We start from the raw sequence: 27,553 nt of genomic DNA, 5'->3' as shown, positions 1-27,553 counted from the left end.
GACGCGGCACCGCCCCCTGCCGTCCTGGAGGGAGAATAGCGAGCGGAGCAATGCCCTGGGACCGCAGCAAGGACACGTGGATCTTGAGGGGTGAATGGATGAATAGATGGCGCGACCGGGCAGGCCTGCAGAAGTGAGACCTGGGCCGGCCTGGTTGACCTCTAGCCTCTAGGGCCAGAGCAATCCCAGGGCATAGGTCTTTGTCCTTTCACTTGTGAAAGTTATAGTTATTTTAATTTTGTGCTTATTTGTGTGACTCTCTCACACATATTCCCCACTGCCTTGCCCCAAAATGATTCTTCTCTTTTGTCTTGGTCATTCCTGCCACCTTCAGTACCCTACCTGGAGTAATGCTTGTTGATGAATGGAACAGCCTCTCCTGCACTGGTTTGTGTAAACGCTTTGTATCCCTAGGGGTCCTCTGCAACCTCCTGCTGTGTGCTTCTCTCACACTCCAGGCTAGGACAGCTTCTTGCCCCCAGGCTGTGACAGCTAGCTTCTGCTGCTTCTCCCAGCATAGGCCTGCTTTCCTCCTCCTGCACCAGCAGGACTGAGAGTGAACCTGGGGCCCAGGGCCACCTCTTGTACCCCAGGGACATGAAAGCCAGAGCCAGCACAAGCAAGCAGTACCCATAACCTTCCTGGCACACTTTCCAAACCCAGCTATCCTCAGACCTGAGTGAAGAGATTCAGGACCAGGGCAGGTCCCAATCCTCACTGTATACCTTTGGGTCAGGAAACCAAGAATGATGGGTCAAAGAGGTGGTGGTAGGCAAGTGACGTACCCTAAATACCTCCTGTACTGGAGAACACCTCTGATCTCACACCCAACGACTCAACATCAAAAGGGAGGGACACAGGCCTAGGAAATGGAGAGCTTCTCCTATGAACTGCTTCCAGTAACCCCGTGGCCCATCTTCTACTGAATGACTAATGCCTTTCTCCATCTCACCCTCCAGCCCCACGTTCTATGGGCCACCTCCACAAGTGTCTTCAGGTAATCCCAAATTTGGGCCATTCCCAAATTTCAGGGGTCTGGAGCTGGACTTGGTGAGGACCACAACCAGAAGCCAGGTGGAGGCACAGCATTTATTCGATAGATACCCAAGGAACCACAGGCTGTTACACAGGGGAAGGTGGGGGTTAAGAGATCACATGGCATCATCAAGTATTGCACATGGTCCTTTTATTCTCTGCAGCAAAAATGATTCCTCCCTGTAGACCCACAACCTCAGGCCTACAAAGAACTCTATCTACAGACACGAGCATGACAGTGATAAATAGCAATCCTGGGGTAGTGGTTTTACACAGATGGCGCTGGTGTGTAGGGCTCAGGGGAGAAACCTAACGTGGGCACCGAGTCACGGGCCAGCTCCCAGGTGAATTCCAGTTAGTGCTGGGTTAGGAGGGCAGATTCACATGTCCTCGTGGCAGATGGAGAGCTGGCTGGACGGATGCATCGGGTGAGGGACGGATGCTTCCCAGTGGAAGCTGCCCCTACCACTCAGTTCTTCACATCTCCCAGGCGGAGCTGGGCAAAGGAAGTGGCCAGTTGCAATGCCTCCTGCAGGCAGCCCACATTCTTGCCTGTGGCCTGAGCAGACACATCTTTGCCACCACCTTTGCCATCCATCAAGCCTGACACCTGCTGTACCCACTCACTGGCTTTCAGGCCCCTGTTGGCCGCATTCTGGAAGACAAAAAGGAAAAGTGGGAGTCAGGACACAGGATGAGACTGAGGGAGACATGGAGAAGGGACAAAAATAAAAAGGATGGGGGAGCCACAGACACCCACTCCCACCTGCCTGGGTGCTGCTACCGATAGAGACCAGCCCGCAGCCAGGGTGAGGCACGCAGAGCGCAAAGCCGGGTATCAGCACAGTTACACAGCCCCTAGGACAAGGCCTGAGGGTAGCGGTGCTGGAGGAGGTGACAAACAGGTGGCCAGGAGAATGGCCTTTTCTAACTGGTTGCAGCCACACACAAGGGTCTTGGCAAACAACTCTAAGAAGCAAGCTTCCTCAGAAAAGCTACCAGTACCACGACAAACAGCACAGGGCTGCAGGGTGTGCTGACCTGGGGGACTTGACACAAGCACGTGATCTTGCCAGCTTCATTATCCACCGTGAAGAGCATGGCAGATGTCTGAGGGGAATGTGTCTTGAAGAGCTTCAAGGCTTCATTCAGGGCCTGTGGGAAAACCGGCTGTCAGGCCGTGGCCTCGGGAAGGGGAGCCACGCTCTCCACAGGGCAGCGAGCCTGTGGAGATCAATTTTCAGAGCACCCCCGACTGCCACCCCCTCTAAGAGCAGGTGCTAGTCCCGGGAGACTCACGGAGAAGGCCCCAAGAACAAGGCCCTGCCCACATCTCTGGCTCTGAGGTTTGCCTTCCATCTCAGGAGCTGTAGCTCCACAGCCACCAGGTCTCTCCATGGCTCAGCCTAACCTCAATCCCAGAGAGCAGGCTGTCAGGCAACCACTCCACTCAGAGCCACAAAGCTCAGACTCCAGCCACCAGAGGGCTGAGGCCCCAAGAAGAGACAAGTAGTGGACAGGCACAGGGCAGCACGTGCAGTCCCAGCCCCTGAGTTGCCTTGGCTGAGGCGCCGTTCTCCATCTCCAAGATGACAAGGGGTTGGTTGGGGTTGCTGTCAATGAGCTGCTTTGTCTTCTCCAACACCTGCAAGGAAGTCCAGAAGAGAGGCCTGAGGTCAAAGGCCCAGACAGCGGTCTGCACAGTCTTTGCTGGGTGAATCCTCCCGGCTCCCTTCAGCCACCAGCACTGTGGGACTCACTCGCTTCTGGACATCGGCTTTGCTAGCCCGGTCCAGGTCATCCATGATCTTCTTCAGGGATTTGAGATTCTCCCGGAATTCGTCCTTCTGCCACTGGGGGATGACTACGGTGGCCAGGGCCTGCAACGAGAACCAGAACACCACTGGGACCTGGACCACTAGGATGTGAGGCCCAAGTCCATCCCACCCTTCTGTCTTTCAACACCAAAGTCTTCCCTGACTACTATCTAGGAAAGTCTTCCCTGACTACTATCTAGGAGGAGAGTGAAAACAAAAAACAAAAAGGTATCCACTGGCCTTAAGACCAGGTCACTTTATGAGCAACTACGGCAGATGTAACAAGTAGGGCAAGAGAGAAAGAGGCAGATAAGGAGGGCTGGGACCCCCTATAAGCGCTGGTCCCTACCAAGCAGTGAATACAGCCTGTAATGGGCTCACAGGAAGCCCCCACCTATTAACAGACATGAGGAGACCTGGAAATAGTGGGTACCCACTCCCCCAACTCCCTCAACACTGCTGCCCACTCATGCTTGGAAGAGGCTCTGCCATTGGCAATGGGGGCAGCAAGCAGATGCCAGGGGTCCACAGACCAGGATCCACGGAGTCTCCTTTGCAAGGCTGCCAGATAACAGCAGTCAGTTCAAGGGCCACTGGGAACCAGGATCTGAGAGTTCTTCAGGGAGTGTGTGATTTATCTGGCCTAGCACTTGGCACTGAGCAGGGCCTGAGGAGGGAGGCCGCACCTACCTCACCAAGGTCAGCGATCTCCCTCTGCACATCCTTATTTGGTGCAGTCTGGGCCTTCACTTTGGCCTCCATGACAGAGAGAGATTTCTTCAAGCTCTCCGCCTTCCTGAGGGCCTGCACAGAGACAATCAGAGTTGTAAACTCCCAGTCAGGTAACTTTCAGCTTCACTCTTGTCTGGAAACAACTGTGGCAACTGATGGCAGGCTATGGAACATCACATCCCCAGGACACCAGAAGTTTCTTGTCCTCCAAGGAGCATGTGTCGGCAGCCTTGTACCCCAGAAAAGAGCACCCTCCTCACCGGTCGGACCAGCAGAAAGGCTGCACTAACTCAGGCTCAGGAGATAAACAAGAACTCCTGAGTTAGGAGGCCTTCTCACCCCAATGAAACGATCAATCCTCAAGCTTCAGCACACATCAGGCACCAGCTACAGCCCCACCCCCAGGGCCACTATCCCCGTACACAGTGCATCTCAAACTAGGCACGTACCCTTAGGGAGATGGCAGGAAGTGGCTGGGGGCACTGGAAGCCACAGCAAAATCATGGTTTACCCTTCTAGACACAGATATGCTATGGAGCAAATAGCAGAATTTACATATATTTTTAAAGATCAAACACAACATAGCTAGGAAGTCTCGTGTGGTGGTGGCTGTCTTCTGCCAGATAGGAGTAACCAGAGGACATTTGGGGGGTAGCATTGTACTTCCAATTCTGAATGCAGCAGCTACAAAACCAGCTACCTAATTCACAGACTGGGCTCTTCCTACCTTGTTCGTATAAGCCACGAACCAGCCTGATGTGCTCACCTTCTGGGCTTCCGCACCTGTGACGGCAACAATCCTCCGGATGCCCTTGGCAATAGCTTCTTCACTCACAATCACAAAAGCTCCCGCGTGACTCGAATTCTGCAGGTGCCTGAATGGCAGAACATAAAGTCCGTGGTGACAAGAAAGCCCATGCACCCCGGTCCTTACCACATCTGCCCTTGGTGAGGACCTGAGGTCTTTGAGGTCCCAGGGAACCTCCCTCGAGGGGACAGTGGGAAGAGGCCCTTCAAGTGGACTTCAGGGTATGGCTCAGACAGGAAGCCCAGGAAAGTCTGGGGCTAAGAGCACTCCGACACTGAGCAAAACACCACCTTTCTGAGCTTCAGTTTTCTCATGTATAAAATGGGGATAATCTGGGGCTCCTGGGTGGCTCAGTGGGTTAAACGTCCCAACTTCAGCTCAGGTCATGATCTCACAGTTCGTGAGTTCAAGCCCCACACTGGGCTCTCTGCTGTCCGCACAGAGCCCGCTTCAAGTCCTGTCTTCCTCTCTCTCTGCTCTTCCCCTGCTTGTGCTCTTTCTCTCTCAATAAACATTTTTTAAAAAATACATTAAGTAAAATGGGGGATAATTCTCCCTCAGAGGACTACAATGAAAATCAAAGGAAATCAAACAAAAGTGCTTTGTAATCCCTAACACCCAACACAATGCTACTGCTGGCAGGCTCTACATTCATTATTTTTGGTCCTCTTTGGAACATAAACTATATTCTTCTATCCCTGCCACTAGCTGAGAATATTGGAGGATTACTTTTAAAATCTCACCACAACCCTGTAAATAGGTTTGGGGGTTTTAATTTTTTTTAATGTTTATTTATTTTTGAAAGAGAGAGAACACGAGGCAGGGAGGGACAGAGAGAGAGGGAGACACAGAATCTGAAGCAGCTCCAGGCTCTGAGCTGTCAGCACAGAGCCCTATGCAGGGCTTGAACTCACAAACCGTGATATCATGACCTGAGCCGAAGCCGGACGCTTAACCGACTGAGCCATCCAGGTGCCACCCTCCCCCCACCCCGCCGTAAATAGGTTTTATTCCCCAATTGCTCAGAGAACTTCAAACTCTGAGCTCATGAACTTTCAGTCATTCTGAGAGAGTGGTATAAAGACTTTGCATGCAGTTTTCTGTGCTCCAAAGAATGTCTAAGGAGGCATTAAAGCAGACTGGGACTCATCTGAAAGCCTGATTCAGCTGGGCAGAGAAGGGCCAGGAATGTGGTGCCCCAAATCCCTACCCCTTCCTCCATACGCTCACCTGTTCCCTACCTGCCTGAGGCTAGCAGGAGGCCCGGGATGGGCTCCATCATGACCTTAAGAATGTTCTTCTGGACAAGATTCCCGTGCAAGCAGGAGCTTCCCAGGCCACCACACCATCCCAAAATGACCCCAAGGGCTACAGAGGACTGCAAGTTGGAACAAACAAGTGGCTCTCCCAAGCCAACCTGAGCTGGGTTGGCTGAGCTGAGCAGAGCCTGACTCAGGGGCCCTGACACAATGGGGTTAACCCCCAGATGCTGCTCAAGCTGGCCAAGGAAGCTAAGTGAAGGCCCAGCGGTGGAGAAGAGCTAGGACCAGCTGGGGAACGTAGTGACCGCTCCATGGCCTTCCTGAATCCTGAATTCATAGGCCGCATTGTCAGGATCAGCCCAGGACACAAGAGCAAGCAACTATAAGTGTTAAGATTATGCTTTTCCCCAGCCTAGGAAGAACATTTCATCACAAACCCAGCAAATGTCAACATCAGACACCAAGGGGTTTGACAGGGGCACAAGACACTAAGGTTCTTGGGAGTGCTGTTTGGCAAGTACATTTCTGAGAACTTCATGCCAACTTTAGAAAAATAAGAGTGGGTCTAGCCTATTACCCACATCCTCCAAGGGTAGCACCAAATTAACCAAAAGTGAGTCCATCCACTGCTCCCCCTGATGTACTCACGTTCCCCCACAGAACTCAACAGAAGTGAGTGAGCCAGCAGGACCAGAGGGGTCATCCAACAGCTCGGACACCGGGACCCCAATGGAGACGACTCGCACAGGGTCAGGATAGGTTTCATCAAACACAGCCCGCAGGCCCTGGATGGCTTTAGCTGCTGCCAGGGGACAATCCTGGGTGTAGACAGGCTGCCATGGAAAGAAGACAGAAAAAAGCTGGGAAAAGATCTTCTCTGGAGGTGCAGCAGGCAGTGGCAGGGAAAGTGTGGCCTTGTGGTCTTGCAGGCAAGATTCTGGGAGTCTAATCCTGGCTCTACCCATCACATGCCCTGAGCCTGCTGATACAAGGCACTACATGTAAAGTCAAGGGGATCAAAATGGGAATTTCCAATTATTTTGCTCAACTGTGAACCAAATCTTACATGGATGCACTACATAAGAAGGAGACAAAACCAGAAGAGCTCTGATTGTCCCAAGGAGGGGGTGGAGCAAAAACCTCCCTCTGCCCCCTCCCCAGGGGCCCTAAGGCTGCTCTGCAGGATACCACTACTGCCCCTACACCCAGTGTGGCTGACAATCACTGCTTCAAACAAATGTGCATGCTTGGCAGGGTATGTACAATAGAGGAAGGGCATCTGTACTGCTGAGAAGGTTCCACGGAGGGAAAGTGAGGGAAGAAGCAAGGCTCACGACCCAAGAGCTTACACACACCTACCTTGGCTGCCTCAATCATCCCGTTAGCAATCTCTTCAGCCTCCTTGATCTGCTGGGTGGACATGGCTCCTTTGGCAGTGAAGTCAAACCGAAGGCGGTCAGGAGCAACCAGGGAGCCTCTCTGGTCAGCTTCCCCGAGCACAGAGCGCAGGGCGAAGTTCAGAATGTGAGTAGCTGTGTGGTTGCTCATGATGGGCCTCCGTCGGGGCTGTGAAGGGCAGAGGCAGCTGGTGGAGAGGTGTGCTAGTCATACGTGCTCTCTCCTTCCCGACTACTCGCATTTTTAGGTGGACACATGGCTGCCCAGAATAAGAGCTACATTTCCCAAACTCCCTTGCAGTTAACCGTGGCCATATGAATAAATTCCGGTCAGTGGGTTGTAAGCAGGTATGATGCACACCCTTAAAGGGAAGGAACATGCCCTCCCCTTGCTCTTTCCCACTGTCTAGAACAAGAGTTGGTAAATTACAGCCTGTGGGCCAAATCTAGCCTGTTGTTCATTTTTACAAATAGGTTTACTGGAACACAGCCACTCCCATGTGGTTACATATTGTCTATGGTGCTCTTATGCTACAATATCGTAAGTATATAGTTGTGATTGAGACCATATGGCTCACAAAACCAAAATTACTTACTATCTGGAACCTTACACAAAAAGTTTGCCCACTCCTAGCCTAGAAATGGATCTGATGGCTACCTTCTTGGACTATGAAATCAAGAGCAACATCCCAGTAATGATGATAGACAAACAAGCAAGGAATAGCTGGGCTCTATGATTTTGTGGGGCGGAGCCTCTATATCAGCTTGGACTTTGAGGTGAGAAACACATTTCTATCTTGTTTTAATCTACTGTTATTTTGGAGCTCTGTCACATAAACAAAACCTATTTCCTAATTAATACAGAATTTCAGGATCCTGAAGAAATATTTGAGGTTAATCTGGAGAAAGGCAATCCATGAAACAAGTCCGTAAGTCTCAACTAATATCACTGTCATCTGGGGTGCCTGGCTGGCTCAGTCAGAAGAGCATTTGACTTTTGATCTCAGAGTTGGGAGTTCGAGCCCCACGCTGGGTACAGAGGTTACTTAAAATAAATATATAAAATTAAAATAAATAAAATCAGGGGTGCCTGGGTGATTCAACTGAGCATCTGACTCCTGATTTCAGCTCAGATCATGATCCTCAGGTCATGGGATCAAGCTCCACAATGGCCTCTACACTGAGCATGGAGGCCGCTTAAGATTCTCTCTCCCCGTCTGTCCATCTCCCCTGCTCACACTGCTCTCTCTGTCTCTAAAATAAGAAATAAATAAAATAAAAATCACTGTCACCTGACTTGGGAACATACACATTTAATAACTTGCTGCTGCACCCGATTTATAATAATCTACTTACAATTTCACTTAGGAGTAACAATAATGATAGACCAATTTAAAGCCAAAGGAGATGAATACTTTTCATAATGTGTATCAAATCACCATGATGTACACTTTAATATCTTAGAATGTTATATGTCAACTGTACCTCAATAAAGCTGAAATTTCAATTAAAAAAAAAAAAAAAAAAGGAACAGGATTACTAATCAGGTCTAGTGCCAACTAGCATAACACAACTCACCTCATCAATAAACAGCCGGACCTGGTCCCCCACTCTCAGGCTGCCGTAGATGGTCCCGATGTGCAGCACGTACCCTCCTCGCACCTGAGCATTCTTCACTGTAAACTCTGTTTTCTAAAAGGAGTCCAGGAGACCAGTAAGTAAATAAATCCAAATCTTATATATTTTTATATATAGTACATGCTACACACACATTCTCTAAGACCCTCCTTACTAGTGTGTATATACCATTATACACATGTTGCACCGTTAATACCGTTGTACTTATTGTACATATACACGTGCACTATTATACACCAAAAACTAGTAAGGAGAAACCTCATTAAAGTGGAGCCAGGGAGCTAGGATCAGGAGCAGTAATCAATTTCAGAAAGAACTGTCAATTACAGACCCAACTGGGAATCCTCAACAGGAAAGAACCATCAATTACAGGCCCTAACAAGGGAAGATGCACAATGCATCTCCTGCAAGAAATCAACTACCCCTGTAACTGCCAGTGAGAAACCATCAACACGCCAAATTCGTGATTTTCTCTCATGGACTTTCCTTTAAACAACCGCTCCCAACTTCTTCCTCCTTCTTGTCTATAAAATATCAGTTCCTCTTCTTTGTTTGTTGGACTTGCCTATGGTTTTGCCACAGCTTGCATGTCCCAAGTTGCCATTCTCTGCTATTCCCCAATAAACTCACTTTTCCTGGTAAAATAATGGTTTTGTTTTTAAGGTTTAACAATACCTATATTTACCATTAAATATACAGACCACTTTATATATGTGCATATATATGCATATATATATTCACAGATACATAGATGTTCCCTTTAGGAGCATCTTAGGGAATTTAAAGCCATCATAAGGAACTTCAAGCCCATGAGACTAGGAAACTCGTCCAAGATCACAGAGTCTGCACTGGCAGAGCTAGAGGCCAAGGTTTCTGCAAGATGTCTGCCCTCTTCTTATTCATGAGGAAAGCTGGGAGGACCCAGGATCAACCAAGCAGCTTAACTGCAGGGATCCTGCTAAGAGGGGACCTAATGGCAATGAAGTCAGTGGTACGAGAGGCAGCTGCCTCAGCTTCAGAGACACTGACAACGGACTGCAACTCAAAGACTGGTCATGTCTGCTCCGCAATGCCAGGATTATGAGGAGCCAGAAAAGCAACACTGCGTCCAGGCCCAGCCCTCGGTTGGATTCCCCTTCCTGGCTGACAAGGAAGAACTGTTTGCTCACATCTTCGCTGCTGTCCTCAACCTTCACCAGGTAGCCTTCATCATAGATCTGCCCTCCTTGCTCAGCATAGAAACAGGTCTTGTCCAGCACCACTCCACACTCCTGGCCCGTGGACACTTCTTCCACGAACATCTTATCCCTGCGCAGAGCCATCACTGTAGCCACTGCACTCTCAAATGCTGCACAGAAGGGGAAAACAGGGTCAATGACTTCATTCACATGCTCTTAGCTGGCTTTTGCTCGATTCTATTTCTCAAGCTCTCCTTAGGTCCTAAGTGTCTAATTTTATTTTACAAGCAAGCCCATTAGACTCCACAAAAGGGCTTCACACCAGGGAATGTAACACCCAGTAGGGTGACCCACTGTCACAGGGAATAGGTAACTGGGACTGAGGAGTTCCCAGGTAAAACTTTGATAGTTCTGGTCACTCTAACTCTGAGCTACTGAGCAGAAACCTAGCAAGTCTGGTAAGTATTTAGGAGTAGTAATAAATCCCCTACTCCCAAGGTCAATTCACAAAAAATGTATTCATTTTGTGGGCTTGCCTGGATACATTTAGGTATCTCTGCTGGAGCAAAAAAGAGGAACTATGTATTACCTGTTTATTTCTTTTGATTTCGTAACTTTAAAATGTCACTGTCCTGATGCAAAATTCAACAGCCACTAAAGGCTGTATCAGTGGCCATTTCCTGGTTTTCTGCAGGGTGTTACAATTAGAGGAAACTGGGTACAGGGGACAAGGACTGTCCCTGTAAATGTTTCCACAACTCCCTATGAATCTATAATTATTCCAAAATAAAGAGAAAATTAATCACCAAGGGACTCTAGTATAAAATCACAGAGCAGGGCTACACAGCATGACAGGAGAGGCCACAATAGATATCTTCGGTTCCTAATCTGGATGGAGACCCCTCTCAAAAGCTACCCAAGGTAAGCACAGTAAGCAGAGTAACATACCATAGCTCCCACTGGAATCCGAATGGTAATTATACTTCGGGGAATCATCTGTTGCTTCCAGACCCTTCTCCCTGAGCTCTTCAATAGCATAAATGTCCAGCATAATGAGATCTTCCGCACCAGCTCCCTTGCCCTGTGATTTCAGCTACCAGTATGAGAAAGAAACAGAAGTTGCCTTAATGTGGAAGAAAAGAATTCTGAAGGACTCAAAAATCGCTAAACTATGCTCAATATAAAGCTCCAGAACAGAGTTTTTCAATCTTGGCACTACCGACACTTGGAGCCAGGGAATTCTTTGCTCTGGGGGGCTGTCCACTGTACGATGTTGAGCGGCATCCCTGATCTCTACCCACCTGACACTGGTACCATCCCACCCTCGGTTGCAAAAACCAAGAACTGTCTTCATACATCACTACCAAATATCCCCCTGGGCTGGAGAGCCCCTACTTGACACGCAGTGGTCTTGGGAAAAAGAGACTTTCAAAGACTTTAATGGAAGGAACCCTTGTTTGCTTTGCAGCCAAGTCCTGCCTTGTTTCGTGCTGGGTTTTCTGCTCACTCCCCAAGTTCTTTACCTGGGCCAGTTTCCTCTCCTCTTCAAATCCATCCATATCTACCACCAGGCCCTTCTCTTCAGCAATCAGTCCAGTGAGATCCACTGGAAAGCCATAGGTGTCATAGAGGAGCCACGCAGTGTCCCCTGCACAACACAAAAGAATTGTGTAAGAATGATGCAGACAGAGGCACCTGGGTAGCTCAGTTGATTCAGCGTCCAATTCTTCATTTTGGCTCAGGTCATGATCTCGAGCTTTGTGAGTTTGAGCCCGGAGTCAGGCTCTGTGCTAACAGCGTGGAGCCAGCTTGGGATTCTCTGTCTCCCTCTCTCTCTAACCCCTCCCCTGTGGATGAGTGCACACGCGTGTGCTCTTTCTCTCTAAAATAACATAAAAAAAATAAAAAAATAAATTAAAAAAAAAAAACGACATAGCCTCTTCCTTTTCATCCCAAGCCCTTCCCAAAGGATGCGGGCAGTGACAGAAGAATTGGAGACAAGGCAAGTTAGTATTGGTTCTGTGCACTTGTCAGAAAATCCATCAAATCTTTCAGAATTGACCTGGAGGAACCACAAGAGGTCTCCTAGTAAAAGTTCTGTTTCTTTTTTTTTTTTTTTAACATTTATTTATTTTTGAGACAGAGAGAGACAGAGCATGAACGGGGGAGGGGCAGAGAGAGAGGGAGACACAGAATCGGAAGCAGGCTCCAGGCTCTGAGCCATCAGCCCAGAGCCCGACGCGGGGCTCGAACTCATGGACCGCGAGATTGTGACCTGAGCTGAAGTCGGACGATCAACCGACTGAGCCACCCAGGCGCCCCAAAAGTTCTGTTTCTTAATCTGAACACAAGTGTATTCAGTTTGTGGAAATTCATCAGGCTTTCCCCTTGTCCATTACACTGAAATAAAAAGTTAAAAAAATAAAGTTTTTTTGAATTAATTTTCCAGTCTAGTAAAACACAAAGCAAGTTGCAAAACAGTATATACCATATGTTCCCATTTTTGCTGGAAAACACACACACCCCTACATACGTTTGTATGCAAACAGATAAAAGCTCTGAATAGTTATACAACTCTTAAGAATCGTTACTTCTGAAAAATGAGTTTAGGAAAAAGAATCCTCATTTTTTACTTCTGTGTTCTTTAAATACTTTGCCACAATAACATAATACTTTTACAATTTTACTGTAAACACCATTTTATACCAAAAGCAGCGTTATCAAGCTATCCACAGCCCTTGGAGACACAGACTCCGCTGTCATTTATGAAAAAGGGCTTGCCTGTGCTGGAAAGATGAACCAGGCTGGATGAAAAAAGGAACAAACTGGTCCTTACCAGGAATGGTTTTACAGTCTCCCAGGCTCTGAATTTTCCTGTCCAAGATACGACGCCCTCTGCTAAGAGTCTTGAGAAATTGCACTTCCTCTTCATTAATGATGTCCTTCACCATATCTGGGTCCTTCTTTAGCTCAGGAAATGCATCTCCCTGGCAAAGAGGAAACAGAGATGTGGGCACAACAAAGACAGAGACCATTCTATGACCCCCCCCTAAAAACTCTCATTAGCAGTATATGATTTCTCACCCCATCCCTCTAAGCTGTGTGCATTAGGAAAAAAGAGGTAAGCAGGGAGATATACCTACCAAGGACTGGACAACAACATCTACTAATGTGGCAAAGAAACCCCTGCAGGCGTTGAGTTTCTCGTGGGAATATCGAACAGCCCGGCGGAGAATTCGTCTCAACACATACCTGTAAGAGGCAGAAGCCCATCTCCTCTAGACAACCTTCCCAGCTAAGCACTTTGTAATGGAGCTTTTGGAATTCTATCCAAAGCAACATGACCAGCTTTTTGTCTTTCTTTTCCAGAGGCTTTGTTTTATTCTAAGACTGCTTCTTTTATGTGCCAAGGTCATTAACACAGTCCAGCAGAAAACTTGGGAATATACCCACAAATATGCATTAAGGGTGACCTGGGGTAACCCCAGTTTGTTTTTCTACCACATTCCGCTGACCCAGAAATGGAGGCAGGTACAACCCAGATGGCTGATGCCCACAATTCCAAGTCCTCCCTGTCAATAATAAAGCTGTCCAGGGCCAATCAATACCTACCCCATCCCACCTTGCCAATATCCTATCAGACAGCCTGAAATACAATCTTGACCACATCTTGTACTTAGCACCAAAGATTTAATATAGTGGCAACTCTGTAATGTTGAGCCAGAGCTCTCTTAATCCATAAAAAACATAAAGGGACCCCTCCAACTACCGAAATGACAAAGAAAACAATAATAAAGTACGGCTTTCAGTTTCACAGGGAGTCATCAAACTCACAGTGGCAGTCCTAACCCTGTCACATGTGTAATTCACTCACCCCCGCCCTGTGTTGTCAGGTCGACCACCATCCGCCAGTGCCACGGTGATGGTCCGGGCGTGGTCAGCCAGGACCCGATAGGCCATATCGATCCCATCGGCATCATCAGCACCAACCTTCCCAGTGTATGGCCGAGCACCTGTGCCCTACAGGTAAAAACCAGGAGGCAGCTCATTAGGAAGCAGAGCTTCTGGCACTGCCTTGCGCCAGAAGGTTCTGAGAAGACTGAGTGGGCATTAAGAAAAAGGCTGGCCCTCTTGCCAGACTTTATAACACCAAGAAAGGTGACAGCAGGAGTAAAGAGCCTCCAGCCAGGCCCCTGCACTCAACAAACTACACCACCTGGTGCTTAGAGCCTCAGGTGATTAATGATTAAGTTGGCAGGTGGTCACAGGGACCCTTAGCTGGCAAAGCACATGATTATTTTATCTCTGAGAGTACTGCTAACTGTCCAGCCTAACAGCCCAGCCTCCAGGGAAGTTTGCAATGTTTGCGATAGGACCAGTACCTTCTGAATGGCCTCAAAGTAAGGAACAAAAAGGTCAGTGTCATAGTTGGACATCTTATTTTGCAGCACAGACACTAGTCGCTCCAGGCCCATCCCCGTGTCAATGCTTTTCTTGGGAAGAGGTTTCAAAATGCCATCGGTTTCCCTGCATGATCCAGAGAAAAAGGAAGTTGAAACAAGCACTCTTGGGTGCCACCCCTCCCTGCTGGCTAAAACTCATTTACAGAAAGCACAGATGGCAGGCTGTGACTATTTGCCACTTTCCTCTGCCTGGTTTGGTGGGAGGAGGGGAGTAGAGGGAAAAAGGGAAGAAGTAATCAGGGGTCTATTACAGAGTAAGGTGAGCTTCAAGGAAATGAGCTTTAACACAGCGGTGCAAATTACCACAAAAATGACATTACAGGAATAGTCAGTCCTTAAGCAGGTACTATGTGGAATAAAACTAGTTTATAAAAGATTAGATCTCTGCTCTGTCTCAGAGATCAGAAGGAAAACCTGAAAAATAAAATCTAAGTAAATAAATAAAGTCATCAGGCTCTCCTGATGCCTTTAGTGCCTGCTTTAGCTCCACTCCACTGTCCCCAAAGATGAGGATGAGACGACAGCCTGTGCTCCAAGTTCCTCTTTCTCTATTTGGCTTGAGGAAAGGCGTTGCTATTAGCAGATACAGTCCAGGACCCCAAGGCCACCTGTTATACTGGATGAACACAAGGTTCCAAATCTCCAGCACATTGGGGTCATCTTGGTTGACGAGGTGTGCAGCATCCCGACCACCAATCCGGTCATAGTGGATCTCACTGCACGGACCACAGGGGCCTGTGTCACCCATCTCCCAGAAGTTATCCTTCATGTTGCCAGGCAGGATTTTGGAGTCATCCAGCCTGCGCAGAGTGGTGAAGACAAACACAGTTAAAACCAATGACAAGGATTCTGCCCAGACTTGCACCCACCATCAAAAGACCTTATGCGTTTCTATTAAAAAAAAAAAAGAAAAAAAAAGGCCCACTCTTTGGCAATTACTAAGGCTGAGCCTGAAGATGCAGAACATGACTCTTCTCAAGAGTGACTACAATAGAATACAAAATACACATAGGCTGCCATCATAACTACATAAAAATAAGCAGAGGTATGGATAAAGCATAGAAAGGAACACATAAAAATGAAAACATCCATGCTGAATATGATCAGAATTTAAGCAAATCTTTTCTTTGCAAATGTTCCTTTGTTTTAAAAACTGAAATGACTTTCCTGTATGACAGTTATTATAAGCATTAAAACACCAGGGCGCCTGGGTGGCTCAGTCAGTTAAGCGTCCGACTTCGGCTCAGGTCATGATCTCATGGTTTGTGGGTTTGAGACCCATATCGGGTTTTGTGCTGACAGCTCAGAGCCTGGAGTCTGCTTCGGATTCTGTGTCTCCCTCTCTCTCTCTGCCCCTTCCCTGGCCGTCCTCTGTCTCTCTCTCAAAAATAAATAATAAACATTAAAAAATTAAAAAAAAAACCAAAACATTAAAACCCTGCTGAGAAAACAAAACAAAAAACCCTGCTGAGTATTTCAAGCCATTTCTCTAGGCCCCAATGTAGTCAAGTCTTTCACCCTAAGATGATACCGAAAAGAATTTAATAAGATCAAAATATTTCTAAAATATTGTACTCTGCTGAGAGCCGCTAGACAACAGTGCACTCAAAAGAGATTGTGCTTGCAGGGGTGCCTGGGTGGCTCAGTTCGTTAAGCGTCCGACTCTTGATCTCAGCTCAAGTCATGATCTCAGGGTCGTGAGTTCAAGCCCTGCACTGGTCTCTGCACTGGGCATGAAGCCTCCTTAAAAAAAAAAAAAAAAAAAAAAATGACTGTGCTTGCTTGACAAACAGAGTCTGGACATACACAAGCCAAGCAAAACAGGACTCCAAAGTCAAGAGTAGTATGTAAGGTTCCCATGCATTACTGCCCAAAATGTCCCAAGTACACTTAGAACATAGCGTCTAACCAAGTAGGGATTTCAGACCAAGTACCAGGGGAAGCTGGGTTGGAATAACATACGTAGAGTAAAAGTAATTAGTTAATAAATGACAGAATGAATGAAACAGAGAAGTGGCACTAGTTAAGCATGGTAAAAAGCTATGCCTCTTTTTTAAGACTTAAAGTAAAAGAATAAAAAAAATGAGACAAAGACATAGCATGCCAGCTATCTACAGGAGGTATGTCACCCCATTTTCAGATTCCTCTTGATGCTGCACCTCATAAGTCCTATTACATTCAAAGCACAGAATACATACTGCTCATCTGTCACATCAACTTTCATGCTCCGTGATTTTTCTTTAGAATTATATTACGTTAAAGGGGGAAAAAAATAAAATAAAACAACCCAGGCACCTGGGTGGCTCAATCAGTTAAGTGTCTGACTTCAGCTCAGGTCATGATCTCACAGGTCATGAGTTCGAGCCCCACATAAGGCTCCAAGCTGATGGTTCAGAGCCTGCTTGGGATTCTTTCTCTCTCCCTCCCTCTCTCTGCCCCTTCTGTGCTCTCTCAAAATCAATAAATAAACTTAAAATAAACAAACAAACAAACTTCCTTTGTCCTCAATCTGTTTGAGTCCATTCCATTTCCATAAGAAATAACATGTTTCATATGAAGAAAACCAGTGTGTTGAAAAAAACACACACATATACACAGGGTGACAGAAATACAAACAAATGCCTGGAAGACTATATACATGGGGCATCAAACTATTAACACTGATTAATCTTAAGGATCTTCTATTTCCTATTTTTCACATTTCTATGTACTGTAGTGTGAATTTTTACAACATATGCACTATATGCACAATTTCTAAAAATATATAAAAAGCAAAACAATGAGAGACTTATACATACAGGCTTTGAACACTGGAATGATCAAGTAAATCTAGTAAGAAGCGATGAATGCACCAAAGAAGAATTGCTCCCAGTCACTCCCCACTCCCCCTCAAACTGCACAGCCCAAAACTGGAAAAGGCAATGCACTCCAAGACCTAAGACCCGTCTCTGGCACTGAGTCAGGAATCACTTTATTCCTCCACACCCTCAACATGTGAGATGCGTTCCTACCCCAAGTTTTGCCAGATCTGTTTGCACTCCAGGTCTGGTTCTAAGCCGGCAGCTTCATCCCCACCAAAGTAAGTAACGTAAAGTCTTTCAACTGGAATGCCAAACTCTTGGGTGAGAAGCTCCAGAGCCATCTTACATGCCAATTCCTACAAAATAACAAAAAGAAGTATGTGTCGTGTGGCCAAACCAAAACCCATTTAGTATGAGTAGGAAAAGTCCAGATCCTTAGGAACACAAATATGAAACTATAACACCTTCACTGTAAACACAGCCAAATTCTGGATCAATTTATAGGAGACACCCAAATGTAAATTGAAATCAAATGATAGGCACTGCTTCCAGGAAGTCTTAGTATTAATAAATGCCCTTCACTCCTGAATCTCCTGGATAATGATACTTCATATCTTAAAACAAGCAAAATTAGAACCAATTTCCTTCAATGGAAATGACCATTTCACTCAAAACCCCAAACTGATCTCCTTTTTGAGCTTACCTTAAAATAATCTCCAAAAGACCAGGAGCCCAACATCTCAAAGAAGGTGTGATGATAGACATCCTTGCCCACATCATCGAGATCATTGTGTTTGCCCCCAGCCCGGATGCATTTCTGGGTATTGGCAGCTCTGCTCAGCTTTGCCATCGGGTGAGATGGGTCAATAGTGTTCAGAAAGATGGGTTTGAACTAAAAAAAAAAAAAGGGGAACGTTTCAACCTTTAAGGAGCTGCAGCTCTATCAGGCTGGCAGGAAGAAACCACACATGAACTGTTCAGTTTGTAATTTAATTAGCCTGGAATAGGGAAAATTCTGAGGCAGGTGGCCTGACAGGGCTGCGATAGAGGCAGCTGATCTTGAAGCAGCTTGTCCCTGTCCTAGTTCTCTAACGGTCCCAACCATTGCCAGTAACACCACCTGCACAAGGAAAAGGCCTCCTGGATGTGTGATAACAGCCAGAAGCTGATGTAGGGAAACCTGTGCTTCCTCACAAGTCTCTGGTGGTCAGGACTTACATCTTTCTGGAATAACTTACTCTAAAACTGATGTGCTGGGAGTGCTGGGCTGGTTTAGTTGGTAGAGTGAGCGACTCTTCATCTTTCCCGTTCAAGCCCCACATTGGGCATACAGCTTACTTTAAAAAAAAAAAAAAGTCAGCGAGCCTGTGTGGCTCAGTTGGTTGAGCATCTGACTCTTGATTTCAGCTCAGGTCACAATCCCAGGGTCATGGGGTGGGACTGAGCCCTGCATCAGGCTGCACACTAAGCGTGGAGCCTGCTTAAGATTCTCTCTCCCTCTGCCCCTCTCCTTCTCTCTCTCTAAAATAACATTGAATAAAAAGAAAAAAGAAGAAAAATAAAAGAGTACAAAGTGATGTGCTGGCTCAATAGTAAAGGTGATAAGGGAGAAAAAAATGGAGACCTATTAAGGGAGTAAAATCAGCACATTTAATGAATGACTGGATGTTTAGACAAAAGATATTATTTGCCCTGAATATTTATCAAGTTATAATTTGATGTATCATTGTTATGTGACTTAGTTTTATTTTCCCACTAGACCTGTCCAATTTGGTAACCACTGGTCACTTGTTACCTGTAAACTTAAATTAATTAAAATGAAATAATTAGAAACTAATTAGAATTTTTAAAAACAAAAAATTTCTGTTCTTCGGTCACACTAACTCAATAATCATGCATGGGGGCGCCTGGCTGGCTCAGGCAGAGGAACATGCAACTCCTGATCTTACGGTTGTTAAGTTCGAGTCCCACGCTGGGTGTAGAGATTACTTTTAAAAATAAATTAATTAATTAAAAATCTAAACAAATAATCATGCATGGCTAGGGGCTACCATATTGGGCAGCCCAAATATAGAACATTACTATCACTGCAGAAAATTCCATTAGACGGTTCTGAACTAGACCATGAACTCCTTTTTTTTTTTTTTTTTATGTTTATTTATTTTTGAGAGACAGAGCATGAGTGGGGGAAGGGCAGAGAGAGAGGGAGACACAGAATCCGAAGCAGGCTCCAGGCTCTGAGCTGTCAGCGCAGGGCCCAACACAGGGCTTAAATTCATCATCTGTGAGATTGTGACCTGAGCTGAAGTCAGACACTTAGACTGAGCCACCCAGGTGCTCCCAGACCATGAACTTCTTAAAAACAATAACTATTATTACTTATCTTTGTATATCCAGCACCTAGTCTAGTACCTGAAAAAGGGAAGATGTATAATAAATACTGTTTCAAAATATTATAAAGAAAAAAAAGAAGCAAAACAACCATTAAGATATCTCTGATTAAGGGGCGCCTGGGTGGCTCAGTCGGTTAAGCGTCCAACTTCGGCTCAGGTCATGATCTTGCGGTCCATGAGTTCAAGCCCCGCGTCAGGCTCTGTGCTGACAGCTCAGAGCCTGGAGCCTGCTGTGTCTTCCTCTCCCTCTGTCTCTCCCCCACTTGCGCTCTCTCTCTCTCTTTTCTTAAAAAAAGTCAATAAACATTAAAAAAAAAAAAGATATCTCTGATTAAGAGACAGTACAGCACAAAAATTAAGCAAATGACTACCTAGGCTCGAATCCACACTCCAGCACATACCAGCTATGTCAGCTTGGGCTATTTACTTGAGCTGTGAGTGCTTCAGTACAGAGTGAGGATCAAATTAGTCAACATACATAAAAGACATAGATCAGTGCCTGGCATATAGTAAGTGCTACATAGAGGGGAATAATCACGGTTATTCATAGAACATTTAGAAACACTGAACTCTCATGGTTCTTCTCCCAAGTATAGTCAGCACATGTGGGAGAAGACAAAACCCATGCCTAGGAATGCCTGAGTAGAAAAGAACCTCTCCAGTGTTCCAGAAAACCAATCACCTTGCAAGTCCACATAAAATCAGTGCCCCCATCCCAAGTGTATACAAAAGATTTACACATATAATTGAAAACCTGTATAATTTCATAGTTAACGTTATACAAGATGGAAAATGTTCCCATTGCCTCTAACTTTCCATGCCAGGAAAGAGACCAGAAAGAAAAGAAAATGTCAACTTATCCTTTACCCAGAGTGAGACACATTCTAAGGGCCAGTGGGTACACTGTGTTAAGCGGGGCTCCAAAAGAACCACCAAAGGAAAACCCTGAGAGCACTATCTAACCTGAATCCACTTCCATAATCAGCCTGGTAAACAGTTTTCAACATCACAATAAAGCTTTCAAATGATCTTTTACATTTTATAGTTCAATTGCCCCAAACATAAATCCTACCAATAGTTTCTTCAGCAGTGGATCTAAACTGGCATCAGTGGCAGCAGCTTCAAGAAGGAGTTTTTAAAAAATCAGTAAAGCTGCATGGTTCAGAATGGGAATGAATGCAAAGCTTTGAAAGAATCGTGAAGGGGCGCCTGGGTGGCGCAGTCGGTTAAGCGTCCGACTTCAGCCAGGTCACGATCTCGCGGTCCGTGAGTTCGAGCCCCGCGTCAGGCTCTGGGCTGACGGCTCGGAGCCTGGAGCCTGTTTCCGAGTCTGTGTCTCCCTCTCTCTCTGCCCCTCCCCTGTTCATGCTCTGTCTCTCTCTGTCCCAAAAATAAATAAATAAATTAAAAAAAAAAAAAAAAAAGAAAGAATCGTGAAGAACTCATTAAAAAAAAAAACAAACAAGGATAATGGAGGATTGAAGGAGAATGACAATAGCTGAGTTAAAAAGTCTCTTCAGAGCTCAGCAAGATTAACCTAGCCAATGACTAATAAAACCCAGCTTTTTCCTTAGCAGAAAATAAAAGCAAGACTTTACAGACTAGGGGCGCCTGGCTGGCTCAGTCCATAAAGCATGTGATTCTTGATCTCAGGGTCAGGAGGTCAAGTCCCATGTTGGGCATTGAGCTTACTTAAAAATATAAATAAAGTGAGGGCGTCTCAGTGGCTCAGTCAGTTGAGCCTTCAACTCTTGATTTTGGCTCAGGTCATAGTCTCACAGTCATGAGATTGAGCCTAGAGTTAGGCTCCATGCTAGGCATGGAGCCTGCTTAAGATTCTCTCTCTCCCTCTCCCTCTGCCCCTCCCCTTGCATGCATGTGCTCTCTCATTGTAAAAAAATAAAATAAATAGGGGTGCCTGGATGGGCTCAGTCTATTAAGGGTCCAACTCTTGGTTTGGGTTAAGCTCATGATCTCACGGTATGCAAGTTCAAGCCGCACATTGGGCTCTATGCTCACGGCACGGAGCCCGCATGGGATTCTCTCTCTCCCTCCCTTTCTCTCTCTCTCTCTCTCTCTCTGCCCCTCTCCCTCTGGCTCTTTGTCTCTCTCAAAAATAAACAAACATTTTTTTTTTCAATGTATGAAATTTATTGTCAAACTGGTTTCTATACAACACCCAGTGCTCATCCCAAAAGGTGCCCTCCTCAATACCCATCACCCACCCTCCCCTCCCTCCCACCCCCCATCAACCCTCAGTTTGTTCTCAGTTTTTAAGAGTCTCTTAAGCTTTGGCTCTCTCCCACTCTAACCTTTTTTTTTTTTTTTTTTTTTTAACAAACATTTAAAAAATAAATAAAAAATAGCGGCGCCTGGGTGGCTCAGTCTGTTAAGCATCCAACTTCGGCTCAGGTCATAATCTCGTGGTTCATGGGTTCAAGTCCCACTTCAGGCTCTGTGCTGACAGCTCACAGCCTGCAGCTTGTTTCGGATTCTGTCTCTCCCTCTCTCTCTGCCCCTCCCTCACTTGCGCTCTTTCTGTCTCTTGAAAATAAATAAATATTGGGGCGCCTGGGTGGCTCAGTCGGTTAAGCGTCTGACTTCGGCTCAGGTCATGATCTCACGGTCCGTGGGTTCGAGCCCCGTGTTGGGCTCTGTGCTGACGGCTCAGAGCCTGGAGCCTGTTTCAGATTCTGTGTCTCCCTCTCTCTCTGACCCTCCCCCATGCATGCTCTGTCTCTCTCTGTCTCAAAAATAAATAAACATTAAAAAAAAAAAAATTTAAAAAAAAAAGAAAATAAATAAATGTTAATAAAAATAAAAATAAAAAATAAAAGTAAATAAATAAACTGTTATGAAAAAGCAAAAAACCCTTACCTGGTTCATGCCCGCATTGGCAAAGAGCAAAGTGGGATCGTCCAATGGGATGGTGGCAGATGAGTGAACATAAGTGTGCTCGTTTCTCTTAAAGAAATCTATAAATCGCTGCCGTATTTCACTTGCTGTTAGAGTTGAGTCCATCTTGAAACTAACCCTATGGAACTAACCAAAGAAAAAATAAAGGAAAATTAGGAGAAATGAAACTAAGAGACAAGCAGACATTACACAAGATTCCTGGCTTCTCAGGCCAAGTCAAAGCAGGACACCAGTAAGCTGCTTGATCCTACCGGTAAGCTGTTTGATCCTAAAACCTCTATGTCGTAACATCCAAGGCTAAAATCATCATCGAAACAAAATTTGCTGCAGCAGCAGGCAACAGGCCCACGTGTTCTTCCTTTCTGTGCCAACCTCAAAAGGTTCAATATACCAACACGTCAAGTAGAGCATGAGTGCTTTCTTCACGTATTCATTTACACCAAACGTCTGCCATGGCCTAGGCCAGGAATTAGGAAATCAGAATAAAAACGTCATGGTTTATGGTCCAGCAGAGCAGCTCACTGGGGTTGGGGGAATGCTCAAGAGACCTGGGTTCCAGTCCTAGCTTCAAGTCCTTAAGGGAGTTACTTTACCTCACCAACAAAAAAAGGGGTCCATATGAGATGAACTCTAAGGATCCTTCCAGCTCTGTTCATCTACATGCCTAGAATCATGCAAAATCCTATTATCCCTAAAGCCAGGGTCTCTGGGTTTGGTCTGACCATCTTGGGGAGGCTGGTGGCAACACAGTGGACCTGGGGATGGGCCTGGCTACACCTGGGACCGCCTGCAAGTAGGACTATACTTACCCCCACCTAGCCTAAGCACCCCCAGCACAACTGGTAGATTGCGACCTTCCCACCTATTAGATTCCTAGGGAGTGAGGAAGGTGCAGCCAAACTGAGGAAGTGGAGCTCAGAGCCAGTGGAAAAAGAAAGGGAATCAGAAGAGAAACTGGGAAATAAAACAACTTTACAATTTCAAAACTCTTTCACATCTATTATGATTTTTCTGAGAGGCAGGTTAGGGAAAAGTGACAGCCCTTAGTGGAGGGTACCAATCACTGGCATAGTGCTGTAGGGCCATGCAGCACTGGGCATCTGGAAAAAAATGGGAACCATCTCACTGACATTAGCTAACTCTCTAGGATTCAAGACCCAACTCTAACCTTAAATAAGTCACTTTATCACAACTCGTTCCTTTTTTGTAAAAAAAGTAGGATCTACTCTGCCTACTCCACCCAGGTATCGTGACACTCAAAAGCCATCCTATATTTGGGAAGCAATTTGTACACTGGAAAGCCCTATAGGAATATGGATGCTATTACCTTAAGTCACTTAGTACAAAGGCCTTTCTTCCTTCGTATAAGGATGATAAAAAATAAAGACATACAAGGTGAACAAGAGACTGTGACTCAGATTTATGCTTAAACACAATTTCAACTGATTTAGTCACAATTCAATCAACTCATTACTCAAACAAAAGCCCTTTGGGCAAAAAGATGGTGAAACACCGGCTGAAAGAGGCAAAGAGCTGAATAAAACGCCCATAGATAAGGATTTTTATGTCCATGCTGAGAGTCAAGGCTAGGGTTTTTAGAAACTCTGTCACACCATATTCTTCCTCGTCCCTCCTCATCATGGCTCTCACTGAATCGTAATGGTGGCAAACATGAACGTAGAGTGCCAATTCTGACTGAGCAACAGCACAGTTTCAGAATGTTCATTGTTCCTTCTCTAAATGGGTTACCTGAGGTAAATAAACTGAATTACAAAGGACACATAAATTTTCCATTTTGCTCACTCATTCAACCTACATAAATGCACACTGTGCTGGGAATCGAGAATGACTCTCTGCCCTCAACAGGGAGACAGTCACATACAGAAATAACTGCAAAATGATGTAAGGATCCAATATATTGACAATAAGCTCTATGGAGGCTGAGACTACTAAAAAAAAAAAAACAAAAAGAAAAAAACAAAACTGTGTCACCATCACAAATTTATTTATTCAATATAAATATACTAGAAGGCTGTATGAGATACAGAGGTAGCAAAAAGGATGGTCCTCAGATTCCATTCCAAACAGGGCTGTGAAGGTCTTGAGTACCTTAAATCACACTGGCCCTTGGTTGAGGCTCCAGCCACAGGACCTTTCAATGTGCTCTTTATGTCTACCCTACTCCTCTTTCCATTTTCCTACTTGTTTCCTCATTTTTGACACTATCAATTGCAGAGACTTATTTAAGAAAGGCTTCTCCTTGACCAGATTCTCCTTATTTTATTCTGGTAGCTCCATGTGTCTTCCTTCATAACTTCCACACGCATTGGACTGCTTGTTTCATGTCCATGTCCCCAACAGGCTGGAAGTTTCACCTCTGTGAGAATCATGACTAATTTCTGCTCACCAAAGGGGTATATCCTCAACATCTAGTACAATGGTTGCTAAATAAGTACTTCAGGATTAGGTATAATCCTTTAGCAGCAAACTGTTAGTGAACTTAAAGCACACCGGGAAATACAGACTCCGACAAAGTAATAGCTGAATATGATGGGGCATAGAAAGTGCTTCCAGGTGAACCTGAACCAGGATCAGCTACTTAGCTAATTTTAAGAAATTAGGAAATGGCTCACAAGAGGCGTTCCAACCATCCAGACCACCCTCACTACCACCCCCAAATCCTCGCCCGCCCCTAGGGGATTAAAACCGGAGGACATAAAAAACCTCAGCTTTGGGCGGGTAGTCAATGGCAACCGTGATCCTCCCAAGGTCCTGGTCCTCGGCAAGGCCACCCGAGGCCACTCCACCCTCGGCGCTCCAGGGGTCTACAAGAGGCCTTTCTCCCGCTGCGCTGTAGCCAGGCGGCTGCCCGCACCGACTCCAGCTCAGGCTCGGTTCCAGAGGCCTCGCGAGGCCTGGCCCAGAGACCCGCTAGGGCAACTGAGCTCTCAGGCCTCAGGACCCAGCCGCTCTCGCGGCGCCTCAGAACTGTCCGAGGTCCGTCTGCTTCCCTCAAAGGTCGTCGCCCCTAACTCCTCCCTCAGAGCCCACCACCCAGAGCTCGCGGTTACCTGTTCCTGCAGACGAGCAGCTGCACCCGCCCGGAGCCACGCCGGACCGCAACCCGCACGACCCTGCCCAATCAGAGCGCGCCCATGGAGAGTGCCCCGCCATGGCTTACCTATCCGGGACACTTATTGGTCAGTCATCATGCCAATCAACCCGAGCACGAATAAGCTTATTAGTCGGGTTCCAGGAAGGCGGCTCTAAATCGGCTGATGCAATGGCGGGGAAAGAAGGGACTGGGGTACGTCACGTGACTGGTTTCTGGAGGCCGACATTTTCGTTTGCAAAGTCCTCATAGTTGACTTGGTTAATAAGGGTAACGAGCGACATGTTTGGTAGAGGTCACAGCTTTTGCTGTACAGTTCTGTTGTGTTCATTTTAGTCGCAGGATGGTTTTTCAGACTTAAAAGATTCTGATTTGTTGTGCTCATGGTCACACTTGTCTTTGTCAGACCTTCTTGGATTTGGTGTGAAAGATTCAGTACTTGAAGAGGGACGATTGAGTTGGTATCTGGTCCTCAATTTGCCTTTGAAAAATAATAGTAAATATTTATATGTGAAGCATTGTATTTCACACAGATTGTTCCACTTGATTTTTCAACTACATATGAGGCAGGTCAACTGGCATCCCTCTTTACAGATGAGGTAACTGCCTTGCCCAAGTTTGCTCAGGAGAGTAACTTACAGAACTATGATCCAAACCCACATGTGTTTAACTCTTTCTTTCTTTTCTTTTCTTCTTTTTTTTTTTAATAAGCTCTATGCCCAGTGTGGGGCCTGAACTCAGCTCCCCTGAGATCAAGAGTCATGCTCTACCCACTGAGCCAGCCAGGTGCTCCTAAAGTCCATACTCTTAAACCACTACACTATTACCTCCATCAACTCATATATCCAAACACATGAATATAAATAAAGTTGTGCTGCTGGTCTGGTCTTAACTGGGTTAAAGATATTGCAGAAATATTTTACTTTTATATGTAAAAGAGCATTCTATACAAAAAGAAGGTCAAGCTCAAAAGCCAGTAAAAAAAAAAAAAATCACTTGAATTAACTTCCCAGTTCACAGTGATTCATTAATCATCATCCTACTTATTTACATTTGTTGAGCGTTTAGGATGCAACCAGCACTGATCTAAACTTTTGATCTGATCTTCACAACAACCTTACAAGGAGTTACTAATATTACCTGCTTTTAACACCTGAAGACACCGAGACACTGAAAGATTAAGACAGCTAAGGGCAATTTTTTTCTGATGCAAATTGGCTCTGATGCAAAATAGCATATTTAGCCTAAACAATCTGAGAAATAGGTCAGACTTGTGTGCCACCACAATTAAAATGGAAAGCCAAAATTGTACACATTATACTTTAAAAATAAAAGTAATATTGGTTGTAGTCTCAATAACTTCACTATGTTGCCAGAGTTGTCACTATTAAGATAGTGTTAGGATGTCCTTGGAACCACAGTAGAGGGGACGGCCATCTTGCCAGCGCAACCCAAGGAAAAGCCCCTAGTAGCGTGCCAGAACGAATTGGAGGTCAACCAATCACCGAGCGACAGCACGACCTGACCGAAAAAGGCCCACCCGGACCTAAACCCGGAACCGCTGCAGCTTAAAAACCCCACCCCACCACACTTGGGGGCGACTTCCCTGACTCCTCTCTCTCTCTATCTCCCTGAGTCATGGAACCTTGCCGGAGACCTTAGTTCCCAAATAAAGCCTTTGACTGCTAACATTTTTAGCCTCTGACTCCTATCTTTACCCTGCCTTACGCCTGACCCCAACAGATAGCACCTTCACTAGTGGAAGAATTAAAAACATATATACTTTTTAAGTTTATATTTATAAATATATATAGTATATATATAAGTATATATTATCTACTTTGAGATACAGCAACAGTGAGAGGGGAAGGAACAGAGACAGGGAAAATCCCAAGCAGGCTCCAAGCTAACAGCACAAGGCTTGAACTCACAAACTATGAGATCTTGACCTGCGCTGAAACCAAGAGTTGGAAGCTTAACCAGGTGGCCCTAGAGACATTT

At 45.8% G+C, this 27,553-nt stretch overlaps 1 protein-coding gene across 2 annotated transcripts; it reads right to left on the bottom strand.

The window, feature by feature from the left end:
* Nucleotides 1-1,169: 1,169 nt before the first annotated feature.
* Nucleotides 1,170-25,629, bottom strand: AARS1 (alanyl-tRNA synthetase 1). 2 transcript variants are annotated; one of them, XM_058707247.1, is made up of 21 exons: nt 25,512-25,629; nt 22,402-22,566; nt 17,835-18,023; nt 17,342-17,487; nt 14,939-15,130; nt 14,250-14,394; nt 13,742-13,887; nt 13,011-13,119; nt 12,704-12,854; nt 11,391-11,515; nt 10,816-10,960; nt 9,859-10,037; nt 8,630-8,743; nt 7,014-7,220; nt 6,303-6,487; nt 4,351-4,459; nt 3,543-3,656; nt 2,796-2,915; nt 2,594-2,680; nt 2,077-2,190; nt 1,170-1,690 (listed from the first exon to the last, which is right to left on the bottom strand). In XM_058707247.1, the coding sequence occupies exons 2-21, from the start codon at nt 22,543-22,545 to the stop codon at nt 1,505-1,507; spliced, it is 2,907 nt and encodes a 968-aa protein (XP_058563230.1). In that variant the 5' UTR covers nt 22,546-22,566; nt 25,512-25,629; the 3' UTR covers nt 1,170-1,504. The 2 variants fall into 2 exon arrangements, with proteins under 2 accessions (XP_058563230.1, XP_058563231.1); XM_058707248.1 differs by lacking the exon at nt 25,512-25,629 and adding an exon at nt 25,165-25,446.
* Between the last annotated feature and the right edge of the window lie 1,924 nt (nt 25,630-27,553).

The sequence above is a fragment of the Neofelis nebulosa genome, chromosome 17, assembly GCF_028018385.1.
Source record: "Neofelis nebulosa isolate mNeoNeb1 chromosome 17, mNeoNeb1.pri, whole genome shotgun sequence".
Classification (NCBI taxonomy): Eukaryota; Metazoa; Chordata; class Mammalia; order Carnivora; family Felidae; genus Neofelis; species Neofelis nebulosa.
The sequence above is the reverse complement of the archived record's forward strand: the minus strand, read 5'-3'. Positions and strand labels throughout refer to the sequence as shown.